At 35.5% G+C, this 18,230-nt stretch overlaps 1 protein-coding gene across 3 annotated transcripts in view; it reads right to left on the reverse strand.

The window, feature by feature from the left end:
- The window catches only part of TCF12 (transcription factor 12), a 349,904-nt gene that overhangs the window by 177,996 nt on the left and 153,678 nt on the right, over positions 1-18,230 (reverse strand). For all 3 annotated transcript variants that reach the window (XM_023751610.1, XM_023751612.1, XM_023751611.1), the window contains exon 5: positions 13,616-13,718. In XM_023751610.1, the coding sequence (XP_023607378.1) occupies positions 13,616-13,718 (103 nt within the window). The remainder of the gene's footprint in view (positions 1-13,615; positions 13,719-18,230) is intronic.

Genomic DNA, 18,230 nt, shown 5'->3' on the forward strand with positions numbered 1-18,230 from the left:
AAATGAAAATATCATACATATTAGAGAATTTTAACACAAGCCAAGAAGATTCAGTGTCTTTGTTAAAGCGTCACCCTATTTGTATCACTCCTTATTTTTCCAGTGCTTTCATAGGAAAAATCATGAGCCTCTTCCATAACTATGGCATACGTTAAATGCTTTAGAGTAGAATTCTTTAAAATAAAATCTTAATAATCAGATGAACACAGTCTCATTTTTTTGAACCCACATTGATCATGTTAATTAAATCTTCCCTACTGTGTGCTTTATTGACCCTTAGAACCATTATCTTTTGAGGCAATCCATTATGACACTAATCAGATATATTATACATTGTTAAGCTAGCATGTGTGTGCATGCTGTGAAAGCTATCTCTTTACAACTTGCTGGGTAATTTAGGAGTTGCTTTTACTTTCTCCAAGTTTCCACAGTCTGGTTTCCTACAACACTAAATGATCTATATATCTTCTCATTAGAAATATCAGGACCACTTAAATCTCGGATTAAAATATTATTTCATCCATTATATATATATACAACTTGAAGGCCATTCTAACCTCTTTAATTTTACCACTTCACAAATTAATGCTTCTAAATACCTTACATGTGCATTTGCGAAGAGTGGGAACTCTGCATAGTTTACCACAAGTCACAATTTTATTTAAGTCATGTGTAAATGACTTAAATAAGAATATTTAATGACATTAAATAAATCATCATTTTAAACTAACATTTTTTTAATGAAGATAGGAAGCCAAGTTAAACTGCCTTTGACAATTTCTAGTCATTTGTGATATACAATAGTATTCAGTATTCATCCCCCAAACTCCTAAAACACTGTATGTAACAGTAGGTTAAGAAAATTCGGACACTTTAATTAGTTAATAGGTGACCTAGGCCACGGGTTCTAACTAAATAATTATAAGAATAAGTTAAAATATTTGATGTTAAGACAAGAGACATAGAACTTCTAATACTTCTCTAGAAAAGCACAGCGAACAATAGAGAATTACAAAATTATTCTTTAAGTACCATTGAACTTAATATTGCCCTATTTACAATATTAATAATTATCACTATTGTGCATACTTCCAAATACCCACCTCATAGGAAATAAGAAATATATTTGTTGAAAGATCAGACAACAGCTGACATCTTAGCTTTTCCCAGCTAACCCCACACACTGAAGCACAGCTACAAATGCCCAAGAAAAAGACCCACTGGGTAAAATGGTTCTCTGCTCAGCTCTGCATGCAACCGTGGACTTCACAGTAGATAAATATACCCTATAGCCAGATTTAAGTGACACACTGAAGCAAAAAAAGGATATTTGAAATTTAGCCACTTCATCTTAAACTTCTTTTTAAGTAAGGGGTGGTTTGTTTTTACTTCAGCTTTTACATATACAAAAAAATTCGCCCCCAAGGACTTACCCACATTTTTATACTAATCATTTCAAGATAGTTCTAAAATCCTTAAATTTATAATGCACCATAGTTCATTATAATTTTAAAAGATCTACAATTATAATTTTTGCTTTCACAAATGACACAAAATTTTTGACAAATACAAAGGCAGGTATATTATTTTATTTATTATTATGGGCTCTTTGTACACATATTTAAAAGCAAGACTTTTTTTAAATCTTAGAAAAACATTGGCATATTAGGTAGAATCTTTAAAAATTCAGGAAGTTATGAACTAGCCTACTGATGTTTTTCTCAATTCCATTTCCAAGGATCCTCCCCTCTTCTCCCCCAATTACCTCAAGAGACTCCAAGCCAGAACTCCCTCTAAAGACTGTTTGCCTAAAATACCTAACTCCAGGGACCACCAGAACAGCCCCGCTTCAAACTCTTCCTATGGCCAGCTAAGTGTCTGTCTGACCGTCCGACTGGTCCCTATGACACACACTGACCACCAGGGGGCAGATGCTCAATGCAGGAGCTGCCATGACACCTACTGGCCATTAAAAAAAAACAAACAGCACTGCAGACCTGGCGCCGACAAACCAACACTCGGTTTCCCCCAAGTGGGACACAGGCCCCACCACCACCCTAAAGCGACACCCACCAAATCACTGCCAACGCTGCCAAGACTCCATGGCACAAAACGTGGCCCACAGCCCAGACCAGCCCAGAAACGGTGGCTGTGGGCGCTGGGTAATGATGTCACGTAGCAACGCCCGGCTTCCTCTATCTAGCGACAGGCCATTTAAAAAGAAATGGCACCACGGACCTGGCATTGACAAACCAACACTCGGCTTCCCCCAAGTGGAACACAGGCCCCACCAGGCCAATTGGCTATGGAGACCAGTTCCGAGTACAGTGGGAAAGCTGCTATGAGGAGACACCCTTATGGAGCAGGACTTGCTTCAGTGGGGCTTTAGTGCTCATTGAGTCTGCCCTTTGAGTGTGTCACTTATGGATGTGAAGAGTTGTAAACTGGTATGGTCTGACACTGACCACTGGGTACACTGGCTCTTGGGTCTCCAGGGAGGTGCAAAGTCAGCCACTGCCTGGGGCTACCCAGCAGGAGCTACAGAGAGATCTGTTGATTCCTCCTCTTTGTATCAGGTTTGGAAGTACCCAGATGAGGCCCAGCTACGAAGCAAGGCAGGCTGGTGCTGGTGCTGGGTCTTGGGCCTTTTACTGATAGGTTTGGGACTCCCTGACCCAGCTGCAGCTTGAGAGATTTTAGCCTGAGCAAGGACAGGCCATTCATATGCAAAAGCCACTGTACACAGCTTGGGTGGGGTTGTAAATTGGATGAGGCAGGGTCTTAGGGAATCACCAGGGTGGAGCAAACAGAAATGGCTGCCAGTCAGCCCTGCGACCAGAATAGTCCCAGCATAGGAACAATGATCCCTGTGAGCACCTCTCTCTGGGAGAAAGCTGTCCCTGAGTTCCTGCCCTGATGCCAGACAATCCAGTTCCTCCTCGTATGTGTCTGTGTTCCCCAGAACCTAGCCTGGCATTGGAGCTCAGAGGAAGCAGGACTTTGTAAGTTCAGTTTGTGGTGCCAGCCTTTTAAAAGGAACAGCTGGGTCTCTAGCAGCCTCTGTGTCACTGAGCCCCAATCCGCATTGGTTTTTACGGCCCGTAGTTCTTACTATCCATAAGGACTTCTTTTCCCAGCTCTGGGACCCTGGGTTGAGGGTCTGGTGTGGGGCTGGAACCCCTTGCTCCTCAGGGCGGTCTCCACAGAGAGGATCTCCCCAATTAAAAAAGCAGCACATGTGGGTGCTGGATCAGCCCGTTCCACACCTCTGTGCCTCCTACCAGTCTCAGTGTGCTTTCTTCTTTACTTCTCTAGTTGTAGGACTTCCATTCAGCCAGCTTTCCAGCAGTTCTGGGTAATGGTTGGTTCTATATTTTAGTTGTAATTTTGATGTGATTGTGGGAGGTGAGGAGTACAGGCATTTTTACCTATGCTGCCATCTTCCTAGTTGTCTGTTGTTGCATCTTTCTACTTTGCCTCTTGGGGGAAGATAGGTGACAAAGATCAACCCTTACTAGGTGAAGTTTATCACTGAAGAATTAACTTTGGGAACTTCAAATATTTTTCTCTGACATGCTTACTATTATTACTCACCCAGGCATCAAGTACTTACATGCTGTCCTTTTGCTAATATCTTTCCGTGAAAAATTCAATTCTGAAGTACAGATCATTTTGTTTTCTAGATATTCTCAAGTTGTTGAGGTCCTCAAGAACACACATAAGGCTTTGGCCTTTGATGTTTCCCAACCCCTAATGCCCAAAAGGGATAATAGTGTTGTGCACACAAAGTAAAGATGCTGACAAAAAGATTCTTCTCACTTGCTAATATCACTTATCAGAGTGCTACAGTTTCCTAAAAAGAAAAGTTCAAGAGACATTCTTGCCTTAAAAATATATGAATTTTCAATTATTTAAAATGCCACAAGGGTGAATATTTTGGTCTAGATTTCCATTAGAAATGTTTCTAGAAAAAAATCTCTGCACACCCCTGACCCATGTCTTACCTCCAATATTGCCTAAATTACTTTTCTATAACTTTTTACTTCTTCTAATTAATTTATTTACATATTCAGTTATGTTTGTATATACACTGAGTGGCAGATTATTATGACCACCCCATCAGTACTTCGTTGGGCCACCTTTTGCCTTCAATACTGCAGAGATTCTTCTTGGCATTGACTCCACGAATTGTTGAAAGGTGATGCGAGGAATCTGACAACATGCCTGATGAATAGCACTGTCCAGTTCTGTGAGATTTGATGGTTATGGAACCAGCTGCCTGATGGCTCTTTTAACTTCGTCCCACAAATGCTCAATTGAATTGAGATCTGGTGATTGTGGGGGCCACCTAAGCAAGGTAATGTCTCCCTCATGTTCTTGAAACCACTCCTACACAATACGAGCACCATGGCATGGCTCATTGTCTTGTTGGAAGAAGCCATCTCCATTGGGATATGCCATCAACATGATAGGATGAACTTGATCAGCAATGATACTTAGGTATGTTGTGCTATTCAGGCGTTGTTCCACACAAATTAAAGGGCCCTAATCATGCCAGGGAAACATGCCCCAAACCATAACACTGCCCCACCAGCTTGAAGGGTTGGACTCATGCATGTGGGGTGCATGATTTCATGCTGTTTTGCCAAATTCTCACTCTGCATGATGCAACTGGAAACGTGATTCATCGGACCACATGACTTTTTTCCAATGCTTGACTGTCCAATCCTTGTGTTCCTGTGCAAATTGGAGACGTTTTATCTTGGTAATTGCAGACAGCAAAGGTATTCGAACAGGCTTTCAGCTGTTTTGCTGATACTCGCTCCATGGCTCCAAGCACCAACAATCATCCCATGTTCAAAGGCTGTTAAATCGCGTTGTTTACCCATATCTTCAGAAAAAAATCAATGTCGTGGCAAACAACCTGCTTCCCTATTTATAATGGTCTGGCCCTCTAGCAACTTCAGTGCGAAATTATAGCTAATTTGCCTACAAACGTCAGGTGGTCATAATAATCTGGCCACTCAGTGTACACTTATTAAACTTTTGAGATAACTCGATTTACATGCAGTTCTAAGAAATAATGGAAAGATCCTGTGTACCCTTTAATTCCCTCCATTTTGCAATATTACAACCAGAATATTGATATTGATACAATCCATAGAGATCTTCCCCAGTAGTTTTTTCTTCATTTGAGTAAGTTCATGTATCTGTCACCATAAGCATGATAGAGAATAGGGTCAACAGCACAAGTATGTCTTGTGTTGCCCCTTTAGAACCAAATCCACCTGTCTCTTTAACCCCTTGCAACCAACAATTTATTCCTGATTCTATAATTTTGCCATTTCAAGAGTAGTATACAGATGGAATCATATAGTATATAATTTTTAAAGAGTGGCTTATTTCCCCACTCAGCTAAATATACTCAAGATCAATCTAAACTGTTGCACTGATTAATAGTTCATTTCTTTTTATTGCTGAATAGTATTCCATGGTGTGAGTGACCATAATTTGTTTAATCATTTACCCAGTGAAGGACATCTGGACTGTTTCAAATTTGGGGCTATTATAAAAAAAGGTGCTATGAACATTTGTGTTCACGTTATTGCGAGAACATAAGTGTTCAGTTCTCTGGGATAATGTTCAAGAGTATTGCTGAGTTATATGCTTATTGCATTTCATTTTATAATAAAATGTTTTCTAGAGTGGCTATATACCATAATTAATTCCTTGGATTAAATTCCTTACTCGTGAAGTTAAGTAGACGCACAACGTATTTTTAAAAATGCGTATATAAATTCATCTTCATAAGTGTGTTTGGGGCACTGTTTTCCTTCCAAGTGGAACATGGTAAATTGGAAAGTTAAAAGAACACTGCATAACAAAAACATTTGGGAAGTTCAGATGAGCTGCAATGTCTTAAAACTGTCCAGTGTAGCAAGTTAACCAAAGGAATTAGGGACAGATTAGAAGTTATAAACAACAACAGAGGATACACATGACAACACACAAGTTATGAATGTATACACATATATTCTTCCAATATCTCTAGGGAAATAGTAAATTACGAGCAGTAATTTCTACTATTACTCTGCCAGTACCTACAGATGTTTTCTAGTAACTTTTTAAAACACCTAAAGATACTATTTACATGCCCTACCCGGTTTGGCTCAGTGGATAGAGCGTTGGCCTGCGGACTTAAGGGTCCCAGGTTCGATTCCGGTCAAGGGCATGTACCTTGGTTGTGGGCACATCCCCAGTAGTGGGTGTGCAGGAGGCAGCTGATCGATGTTTCTCTCTCATCGATGTTTCTAACTCTCTATCCCTCTCCCTTCCTCTCTGTAAAAAATCAATAAAATAAAATTTTTTTTAAAAAGATACTATTTACATTTTTTAAGAAGACACTTGATTGAAATCTTACTGCAAAATGAAATAAACAAAAGCCTACACTGATGTGCTCTTATCTTGTCTAAACATACAGGTAGACATGCACATGCATACACGCACACACATAAACACAGAGTAAAAATGCTCTGCACATTTTAATTTCCTTCAATTAGCCTGTATGAAAGCAAAAAAAGATGGTGTGAGCATATTTTACTTTATGTAAACTTAAGCAAAATTGTATTAAAAATTATCATATAACAAATGGAGCACATTTCCTCTTAAATCTTTCAGATAGAAGAGAGCTTTAAGTTGAAGATAAATAGCATATCAAATTGAACATTTCTTAAACACAAGCTATTAAGCACTGTACATAAAAAATTTAAATATATATTCTATGCACTGTAATAAAAATCCCTAATTTACATTTATCGTGACTCTGTTCATATAGAAGCCTAGAAAATGTTAGAGTATTTTTATTACACACACCCTTTGGAGATTCCCAAGCTGAGAGTGGATATTCTCAATAAGGCAACAGCATACTATTTGGATGACTGTGCCATCCTCACACTGTCCTCTCATCACAGATTCTCTCTAGAGATTCTTCTCCACAGCTATTCTCTGAAGATTTCTCTCTAAAGAGCTGCCCTACTGCCACATCTCTATCAAGTTGCCCAATTTTCATATTTTCCTCTCCTAATGTTGTAGTTCAGTTCACTACAGCTACAACTTTATATTGCTATTTTGATAGTTTTTTTAAATTCCAGATTATAGATTATAGAAAACTATAAAAAAATCCCAGTGAAATATCCCTCACAAGTAGTGTGGCTATCTGAGGCTAGAATCACTGGAGTTTTTTGTTAATCTTTGCTAATTATCCCATAATACAAAGCAAATGCGAAAAAAGGCCACTGACAGTTGAATATCATGCAAGAAACTAAATATTTCATGAAATGCTTGAAAGTGATGTTAAAGAACCATTTAATCAAACACAAAAGCCACTAACAGATTTATACCTAACTGCATTAGTCAGTTAATAACTGAAGAGAAAATCAACACGGTTCAAATGAAGTAAAAGCGATTTCTATATTGTTGAAGAAAAAAGAATATCAAAAAACTCAACAATTATTTCATTTTTGTTCACTTAGTAGATAATATAAGTTATTATTTGTTTTGTTAATATTACTTTCTAATTTTAATTTTCAAAATAAAGTCCCAATTGAACATTTTTCCCCATCTTCTGACATCTTGGCATCTCTTTTAAGTAATTCTAAGTAATTTTTTAAGTAATTCACTACAAGACTAATTACTTAGATAAAATGGATCTAAGTCTATCCAGACATACCCTGGAAACTCTGAAACCTCTTCCAGAGTGAGGCATTAGCATTAGTTTGGTATCTCCCAGACTGGGTAGGAAAGAAGTCATTAGCTCACATCTGGCTTCAAAAGAATGGCTATCAAAAGCCATTTTACCCACGAAAAGAGGCTGCTTTGCAAGGGTATGGGCATGGAAAGGGCCAGGAAGAGAGTATTATAACTGCAATGAAATGCCTATCTGCAATGCAAGAAAACATTCCTAATCATGAAAAAATAATGTATCCTTGTAATACAATATCCAGAAAGAAGACTTTAGAACAATTTTGGAAAGACTAAAGTGAAGGATCTAAAAGTAGAGAGGGAATGAGAACACTGCACCCCTACCCTTTCCCATTTCTTAAATCTCTCAGCCCAATTTGCCACTCCAGTTTTCTCTCATCATCTCAAGAAACACGTTTAAGGAGAAAGAGGGGGACCCTATTTCAAGGTTTGAACCCCTGGATCCATCATGCCTAAAATCAATCTATTCCTAGGAATATGGGATGTGTAAGTCAATAAATATCAATTTCTGTTGAACATAATTTAATTTCTCTCACTTCTAAGAAAAATTCCTAATATACTGGATGAAATATTACTCCACAATAACATTTTTTCCTGATCACTTTTGGCTGTGCCTTATGTTGATCTCTTCTAAATTTCTACAAGAATTTTTCTGTATTACTCACATTCTACCAAGTATATTTATTGAAATTCCTACACTAAAATAGCCAAGACTGTAAACAGACTGTAAATTATTCACCTTTATATTGTGCCATATAGTATTTTACACAGTTAAGGACAGAATAAAGGGATGAAGGAGAAGAAGGAAGGTACTCATCAATTCAGACTGGTCTAAGCAGCAGCAAGAGGAATCCTATCTAATAAAGAGGGAACATGCTAATTGACCATCATGTCCTCACAAGATGGCAGCGCCCACAGCCAATAAAGAGGGAACCCACTTAATCCACAATGGAATGAAAATAAAATGTAGTAGCTGCTACCAGAGGGGCATGTTAGACTCTGAGGTAGAAAGAAGGGAAGGCCTGACAGACCTCAAAGGCAATGGAAGGACAGTCGGTTCACTTGTAAGTCAAATAGTACTTATAAACAGAGGTTTAACATGTACTTGAACAACTGGACCCAAACTGTTAAATCAGCTAAGATGCTTAAAGTGAGTTATAAAAATATATACAGCAATATTAACATTGTATCACTTTGCATTTCAGAGAACTTTCATGTACTGTCTTTCATTTTCCCTTCAAACAACTTACAAGCATTTTCCAGTGTGTGCTCTATGGAAAACTAGCTCTTTGGAGGCTAATGATCCTTTTTTAAGAAAGGCTCTGTACGTCATCTGGATCTGGGATGTGATGGGCTAAACAAAGTTAAATATGCTTTTTCTTCTTTTCTCTCCAGAGTCTTTAATATTCTAAAGTACAATCTGAATCTCTTCAGAGGGAACTCAAATTAAAAAAACAACAAAAAAACAAACAAATATACAATGTTTTCCAAAGTTGTGTCACTACAGAACCTTTTCCTCATGGTCATCTCTCAAGACCAGTGTTTCCATAATTACAGTTTAGGACAATGCTGACTTAGTAAAAACATGGGAGTATTACATAGAAAGAATAAGCATCTTACATGCCTAATGTGCCTAATAGAAAGAACACTGGACTGAAAGTCAGGAGACATGGGTTCAACATTCAGTTTTGCCAATTATTGTCTCTGAAACGTCAGGCAAAAAACAATTGTAATTCTAATTGCAGCCTTTTTGAAGGTTGCAAATATTAGATACTTTAGATTATAGAATTCCAGGGCTGCAGAATATCTTTGAGACTACCCAGCAGTACCCTATTAGAAAGAGAAAGGTTGTTAAAATCCAGATCACTTAACACTCAGCCCTGCATTTTTTCATATACCATCAACACTTTCTTAAAGTATTTTCACTCTTTAAAAGATAAAATATTAACAAAACATCTCTAGAGGCAAAATGGATCTCAGAAAACCACACAATTGAAAGTCTCAGAAAAAAAGGAAAATTGAAGGTAATATCTCATCTTAAATTTCTCACTGGCAGCACATGCACACACCACCTAAAATAAGTAAAGCTTTGATAAACATAAGCTTTAATATAGGATTAATCCATTCTACAATCAGTTGGGAATTGAAGGTAGGCAATTCTATCAAATAATTCATATATATGTCCAATTAATAAACTGGTCCCAGCATCACCAAAAATACAATCAACAACAGGTAAAGGAAAGCACATATTACTGAAGTTAATGAGGGGACCAGGGGTAGAAAAAGAGAACAATAGACTATTTGGTGATACTATTGCAATTCATTGCTATTGTTAAAGCTTTGCAGTGTCACTATAATAGAGTACAGAACTGTTTGATGCTAATTACTTAGTGATGTGCCAAAAGATGTACTTATTTCAACTTGAAACAAAAAAAAGCTCTTCTTTTTCATATTGAGAAATCAACTGGATAATTCTGGAATTCATTAAAAAGGAACACTAACTAATCTAACATAATAGCTTTACTTCCTGTATAAAACACTTCAAAATATCTAAATGAATATAGAAATGCATGTTTCTATGGCAAAGTTTTCATTATTGAATCATTAACAACCCTTGTTAGACAAAATTTCTCATTTTGGCAGTGTGCAAAATCAGTAAAGTGTTTGAGAGCTCCATCATGAAAGTGTACTTTATAATGCACTATTTCTTTAGGCAAATGTGCTTATAGCTGAACATAATACAAAAAAAAAATTCCCTAGACATACAATCCCCCCTTTAATGGTGTTTTTTATTTGCTGCAGCAATGATGAAATATATTACTGCTTTTCTATTAGCTTTAACTGTTTCTGAGCATTTATCATTCATAGCACTACTGTGAAGTGTCATCACCTGTTATAATGATTACGTATTAACAGTTCCAAATGATTCTAGTACCATGCCCATCTCAGTTGTGCTTTAACAATGAAGGTTTTTAGACTGAAACTTTCTTAAGTTGTCACTGGCTAGAAAAGTAAATCTATCCACTGTGACTCTACGGAGTACTATAAACCCACATTTTGAATATCTAATAGTCCAATTACTTCAGCTCTTATCAACTGGGAATGCCTGTTGCTATGTAACAATTCTACAATTTAAGAGACATTTATTTCCAAAAGCAAGCTATTGTCCTGCAGATTGCTTAGACCAGTGATGGCGAACCTTTTGAGCTCGGCGTGTCAGCGTTTTGAAAAACCCTAACTTAACTCTGGTGCCATGTCACATATAGAAAATTTTTGATATTTGCAACCATAGTAAAACGAAGACTTATATTTTTAATATTTATTTTATATATTTAAATGCCATTTAACAAAGAAAAAATCAACCAAAAAAATGAGTTCACGTGTCACCTCTGACACGTGTGTCATAGGTTCGCCATCACTGGCTTAGACTAAATTATTAGATACTTCATTTGATCACTTGTATTGGAAACAAAGGGAAAGAAGTACAGTAAATCAGATATTGCTAAAGACTGGTAAAATGCTTCTGAATATATCTGCCAAATCTTTTCAGAATTATTTCCCCCTTTCTTACAGGTAAATTAACATTTTTAAGATTAGGTTTAAAACTTACAATGAAAATGTGTAGCTGTACCTTATTAACTGTACAATGCAGTTAGATGAATGCAGATTTTTTTCACTTGTACTGTATCAACCTGTTTAAAAATCTGAGTTTTTAAAATTTATTTTAACTTATTTTATACACAGGATAGGGTTGACTATTAAAAGTATTCTAATAATAAACTCAAGAAACCAAAAAGCACATGCTCATAATTTCTCCAACTAAGAAAATGCTACCTCAAACTGAATTACAGAAATACTTTTAGTCAACAGCTGCTCAGAGCAAGTGGCTGACACATATTTCTCAGAATTCATTTAATTCTCACACTTACCCAACAATTTTAACTAACCTTTGCTCAAAGCTGTGCTAATGATATAATTCTACTGGGCTTAAGAATCATCTCTGTGAGTTAAGAATAAAGGTAAGGACATAAATATTAAAATAAAAACTATTTCCTGATTTTTCAAAATACAGAGGTATAGCCTCAATTTAGAAAGCTTAATTCAATTTGAAATTATAAGCACATTGACTATAACATGCTCTGCCACATTTATTATAAGTTAAATGCTACTTGGGGAAAAAACTGTACTACAAAAGGAAATTATCTGAAGTGTCATATTATTTTATTTTGATAGTAAGCTCAATAGAAAATTTAAAAAATAAATTAGAATATTTTCCTGGGCTAAGTGCAAGGAAAATTATTTTGTTCTAAATTTATTAAAATAAATTCTGATTTTAACCTGGAATGATCATGTATTTAATATTGAGATTTTCATTTACATTTATGTTAAAACAAACTGTCATTTTAAACACAATTTTTATTGCTGATTATAGATATTTTACTCTTACATAATACTCAATGATTCTGGTTTTATATTGGTAACTGCCTTAAGCAAAATCCATACTAAAACATCAGACTTGTTTCCTCAGCACTTTACACAGGATAAGGGAAATAAACAAAGACTGTGTGAAGCAAAACCATTTGTAAAAAGATTGCAGACCACCAGGATTTTGGATTTGGATAATCCACTTAGATTAGCATGGCTGTGTCTTAAAAAGGACAATTCTAAGATCATAATGTAGGTCATGTCCTCAAAAATAGAGTAAGCAATGAAATCAATAACAATTACACAAAACCTTCCATATTTACATGATGCCACCAAAAACCAGTAAAACAGATTAAATAAAGCTTTTTAATGTGCTGAGCACCAGCATTAGCAAAAAGGAAAAATAATGTCATAAAACAGATTCTTTTGAATCAGGTTCTGCAAAAAAGATGAAAGTATCATATAAACGGGTGGCATCCAAACTGATTAAAGAAAAACAAAAAACCTTGGGCTTATCATTTCAGATTGTACAGCTATAAACTTTCATATGAGAAAGATAAAAGGGAGATGGGGTTGTAATGCAGGAAGTAAAGGGGAGATATAGAGAATGGTTAACATTAAAGGTTTTGCCAAAATATAATAATCAGGTTTAGTGGTAGGTAATATCCTTCAAAGTACAACTTTTCCATTGCAGAACAAAATTTTTAAAATCGCCAATATGAACCCAAGTGCTTAAAACAAAAGCTACAACATCTAAATGTACTATTAAGTTTTAATCAAATAGTGCCAAAAGAAAATATTATTCAATATAAGTAAAATCTGCCTAAAATTACTGCTTTGTTGTATTTTTAATTGTCACAAACATACAACTGTTAAGACAAATAATAAATTATAAATGTCTCGGAAACACTTCTCTGCCCCAAAAGCAAAAAACAAAAAAAATGCTTGATGTCACAAAAACACTGCAAAAATTGACAGTTAAAACATTGCTGCTTTCTTTTTTGACATCGATGACCATAATGCTCTATGAGAAAGATCCACATTTCTGGATGCTTGCTCCTCAAACTGAGCTGAACAGGAAAGCAGAGATGTCCCTAGAAACTCAGGAACTTTCCTCTAATCAGTGGTTCTCAACCTTCCTAATGCCACGACCCTTTAATACAGTTCCTCATGTTGTGGTGATCCCCAACCATAAAATTATTTTCGTTGCTACTTCATAACTGTAATTTTGCTACTGTTATGAATCATAATGTAAATATCTGATATGCAGGATGTATTTTCATTGTTCGAGACCCACAGGTTGAGAACCGCTGCGTCTAGATACTTATGTGTCCTTCCTGGACAAGGGGACAAAATATGCCTCTGACAAAATATGCCTCTTCACAAAGTAGGCTTTGTGAAGACTACTTGCAAAAAAGTACCAACTTACCCATCAGATTTGAGTTCATGAAAGGTGTTGGGGACAGGCCTTCATGGGCCCCTAATCGACTGTCATTCAAGTGATCACTGTAATGAGGGCTGTCTGTAAAACCCTAGGGGAAAAAAAAAGATGGGAGTGTTAAAGAGATTACTTGGCAGTCCTGCTAATTGAGCATAATCATCTAATTAATATACAGACTTACAAATGGTTATTCCTCACCAAGTTCCTTGTTCATTACTTAGAAAACTAAACAGAGTGCTTCTTTTGTTATTTTTAAGGTTTTAAAGTAAAAAAAAAAAGTTTCTTGATCTTAAAGAAAATTAGCCCTATGATCTCTTTACAGCTAAGAAGAAAGTTCTATAAATTCTTTTTAAAAAAGGGATGAACTAAGAAAATATATTTCTGTGTTAGAAAATGTTTATCTCAATCCTCCTTTTTCTGCCTCCTTTCCTAAGTGGCAAACAAATCTTTAGCAAAAAAGATCTGTTTATACTCCTTTTAATACCAGTATAACAAAATATACTCTTACAGAAAGTGAGCCATGTAAAAAGGAAAACACATTAAAAATAGCTGATTTAAGTTTTTAAGTCTGAAAAATAAAACTACAAACAGCATGAAAACAATATAGCTAATATTATTTCACAATAGCCATTATTAAATCTCCCCTTATAACTGAAAACATGGTTTTTTAAAAGCAGAGAAGGAAAAACGATACCAAAGTTTACAAATAAAATGTTACAAAAGCTCTGTGGATTAAAAACTGTTCTGGTTCTCAGACTCCTAAACATACTAAGTACAGCATCACCTTCTAAAATTATACTGATAAGGCCTTGAACCCGAGTTAATTAAAACTGAAGATGATACCTATCCTTCTGCCAACTTAAAACAATTTTAGTGAAGATGAGAAAAACTAACAAGAGGCCAAACAAGAAAGACAACTGCCTTGGCTCACAGAAACCAGAAACCACCCAGAATCCCCTGGGACTATAAAATCATCAATCACTGAACATTTATCATTAACGCAGACTGCAGGGTAACATTCAAAAAGACATTAATGGGGCTAAAATAGGCCTCACTATCTTTGCAGGCATGCTGTCAGTTCAACCAAAAGGCTAGGAACTGAGAGCTAAATAACTGTCAAATCATTACTATTGCTTATGGATGCATGTCACAAGTCCTTCTGCTGTTCTGTTTAAAAACTAATCTTCTGGGAGTGCTAACTCCCAAATGAATCACTGTTTCATTTTTATCTACTTTAGAATCAGGGATACACATGTGACAGACATTCAAGAAGAATCTCAGTGACATTTACAACTTGGTTATGACCACAAGAGTATCTATCCTCTGGTAACCACAACCATGTCCTGTCTGTCACAGCTACATACAGCAGAAGCTAGATACAAAACAGAATGGGGTTGGGGGGTGGGAAGGGCAATGGGGGGAAAAGGGGGACATATGTCATACTTTCAACAATAAAGATTTATTTTTAAAAAAGAATGGCTTCTAGGTCATTCCTTGGAGTTTTCTTTTGTTGCTTAAGACTGAACACTCTTGAAGTATTAAGTAACATACTGCTATCGCACACATATCTGAGGGTTTCTCTGTGGCACTCCCTCTCACTGCCATTCTTAGGCAAAAGGTCAAAAGAAGGTACAAAAAATTCACTGAGATATTGCTTATCATCATTAAACAATACCATTACTTGAGAAAAATACCAACAGAAATGTGGCCACATTGTTCACACTTCATCTGAATGCTAAAGGAATAATAATATATTGACTTTTATGTTCTCAGTTCTTATTCTTAAAGCACAACACAAAGAACTTCCTTCTTTTATGACTAAAAAAAAATCACTTTAATTTTTTAAACTAATTCCTAAAGCACATATATACAAATAAATGTAAGTTTTAGGGTGTCATCAAATGACTGTACACACATGATGCATTAACTTAATTGATTAATGTAGTAGCAAAAAGGAATTCTATCTCTAAGTCTTCATTAATATGTGCTCAGAGAACACAACATTTATTTTACTATCAACCTTGCAAAAATAATAGTAAATATTGTCCCTACCCATATGCACTCACACAATGCTGGGCACAGCCGAGAATTACTACAAGATTATTTCCCAGTCTACTTAAAATCCCATAGAAATTTTTGAAATTTTATGGAATTATCATATTGCACTACATGGGAGTCTATGAACTTTTTTCATCATGTAAAAGCAAGATTTCAATATGATCCTCAATATTTCTTCATAAATAATAAACATATACTATTAAACAACATATAAAATTTTGTAAGATATAATTTTGCTCATTTAAGATAAACATTAAATAGAAGTTTGAATATTTGTTCTTGAAATGTTCATCTTTGTCCATACAATTTTCTTGAAAAGCAACAGCCCAAGAAGAACAACAAAATAGTTCTTCATCCACAGATACAATCTGATGATGGAGGAAGGACAAAGAAACCAAACTAATAAATGTTTGTTATAGTTTTAGATCTAATATATACCCAATCCTCACTTATAAGACCTGGACACTGTTTAAGATTAATTTTGTTATTTCTTTCACATAGTAGTAGCAATGATACCCATCCAGGATATAACTTTTGGTGAACCAAGATGAATAGTTACAAAATAATTTACAAACATTTAAATAAGATCACACGTTCAAGAATACATTAATGTGTAAACTAGCTGGATGGTACCTAGAATAGTGCTTTGCCAACTTCAATGTTCATATCAATTAACTAGAGATCTTGTTAAAATGCAGATTAAGAAGTATAAGGTCTTGCTCTGGCTGGGCTGTTCAGTTGGTTGGAGCGTTGTCCCATGCATCAAAAAGGCTGCAGATTCAATTACCTGTCAGGGCACATACTTAGGTTGCGGGTTCCATCACTGGTTGGGGTGCCTATGGGAGGCATCTGATCTATGTTTCTCTCCCTCTCTCTCACTCTCTCTCTCTCAAATCAATAAAAACATATCCTCTGGTGAGGATAAAGAAAAAAAAGTGTAAGGTCTTGAGTAGGGCATTTTTAATACACAGGTGATGTTGATACTACCAGTTCACAGACCACATTTTTAATAGCAAGAACCTGGACAATTGGAAATAAAGATCTTTCATATAGAGAGAGGAGAAGCCCAAGTCTAGAAAGGTGATAGGTTACACCCTGCCTACCACCCTGAACCATATTAAAACACCAGAAGTTTCTAGGTTAAGTATAAATTAGGAAGAAAGACCATAGTTAACAAAAAAATCTAACGCAATTAGAGTAACAAAATATTTTTATATATGTAGATATATACTCATCCATGTGCCCCAGCTTTAATGAGAAAAAGAATGCGTGTTAATTGACCCACCATTTAAATAACCAACTCCTTTTTTTCATATTAAGTTTTATTAAGTTTCAAATAGAAAACATTCCAAAAAGAGAAAAGTTATATATAATGCCTATGTTCTATATTCAAATAAAGAAAACACTATCATTCTGTTTCTTTTAAAGTCAGACATATCAAGACCAATTCTTTTCCAAAGAGAGTAGAATTAAGTCTGCTGGGTAAGTAAACTATTTGCCAAACAGCTTAAACAGCCAACTCCTTAAGTACCACACAGAGTTAGGCAATGAGAGCATAGATGCCTGTAAGCAGAAAAGACAAAAGAATGCCATAACATAATGCAATATGGAGCTGACAGAACAGCATGGAATGAAGCAGAATAATGCAGTGACCAGTTAGATTATCAAAGGGCTGGAGAAAACAAAGGGAAGGCGACTGACCTGAGGAAGGAGTTGGAGTGAGGAGAAAGGAACAAAAACCAAGCAAGCAATGTTACAATGGAGCCTAAGTAGATCAGTCAGCTGTACTGATCAATGAAATGGATGCTATTTCAATTTTAGAATATAAAGGAATTAAACCAGTGAAATCATTAAATACAGAGCTGTTATGGTGCATACTTTAAATTGATAGAGCGTGACTGTGCTAATAAAAGTAGTCAAACCTGACCTCCTGGGGCTCTTAATTAAGATCTTGAATTCTGTACAATGGTTTTACCATGAAAATAACCATTAATGAAAATGAGATTTTTATACATGAAAGATGATAAACACTACATTATGAAGGATAGGGCAATACTACCAGAACCATCTATCATAGTAGCTTTTTAGCCATAGTATGCTACTAACCACAAAAATATTTCCAAATACACCCTAAAAATTACTGTTCCTGTCTTACAATAAAAATGGACAGCACTCAAAAGATTAATAACTTATAAAATCTGTTGATACATAGATCACAAAACTGTTCAATTTTAACTTTAAATAAGTCTGTCTAAATTACAACTTAATTTGCAAATATTAAACACCTATGAATACACAGTACTTCATAAAAGCTTTGATATTATAAAATGTATTCTACATAATGCATTTCATACTTTTCTCTATGCTCATTTCCTGGTACAAAATTTAGAAACGTCAATCCCTGCTACAATATGACAACAGACTTGAAGTAATCAATCAAAGCTGCTATCATTTTTAAACTAATTTAAACTGCACATAATCAATCAAATTTTTTGTTCTATCAAAACCAAACAAAAGCACCCTGGTCTTTTTAAATAATAGTATT

This window comes from Myotis lucifugus, unplaced genomic scaffold (genome assembly GCF_000147115.1).
Source record: "Myotis lucifugus unplaced genomic scaffold, Myoluc2.0 scaffold_23, whole genome shotgun sequence".
Taxonomy (NCBI): Eukaryota; Metazoa; Chordata; class Mammalia; order Chiroptera; family Vespertilionidae; genus Myotis; species Myotis lucifugus.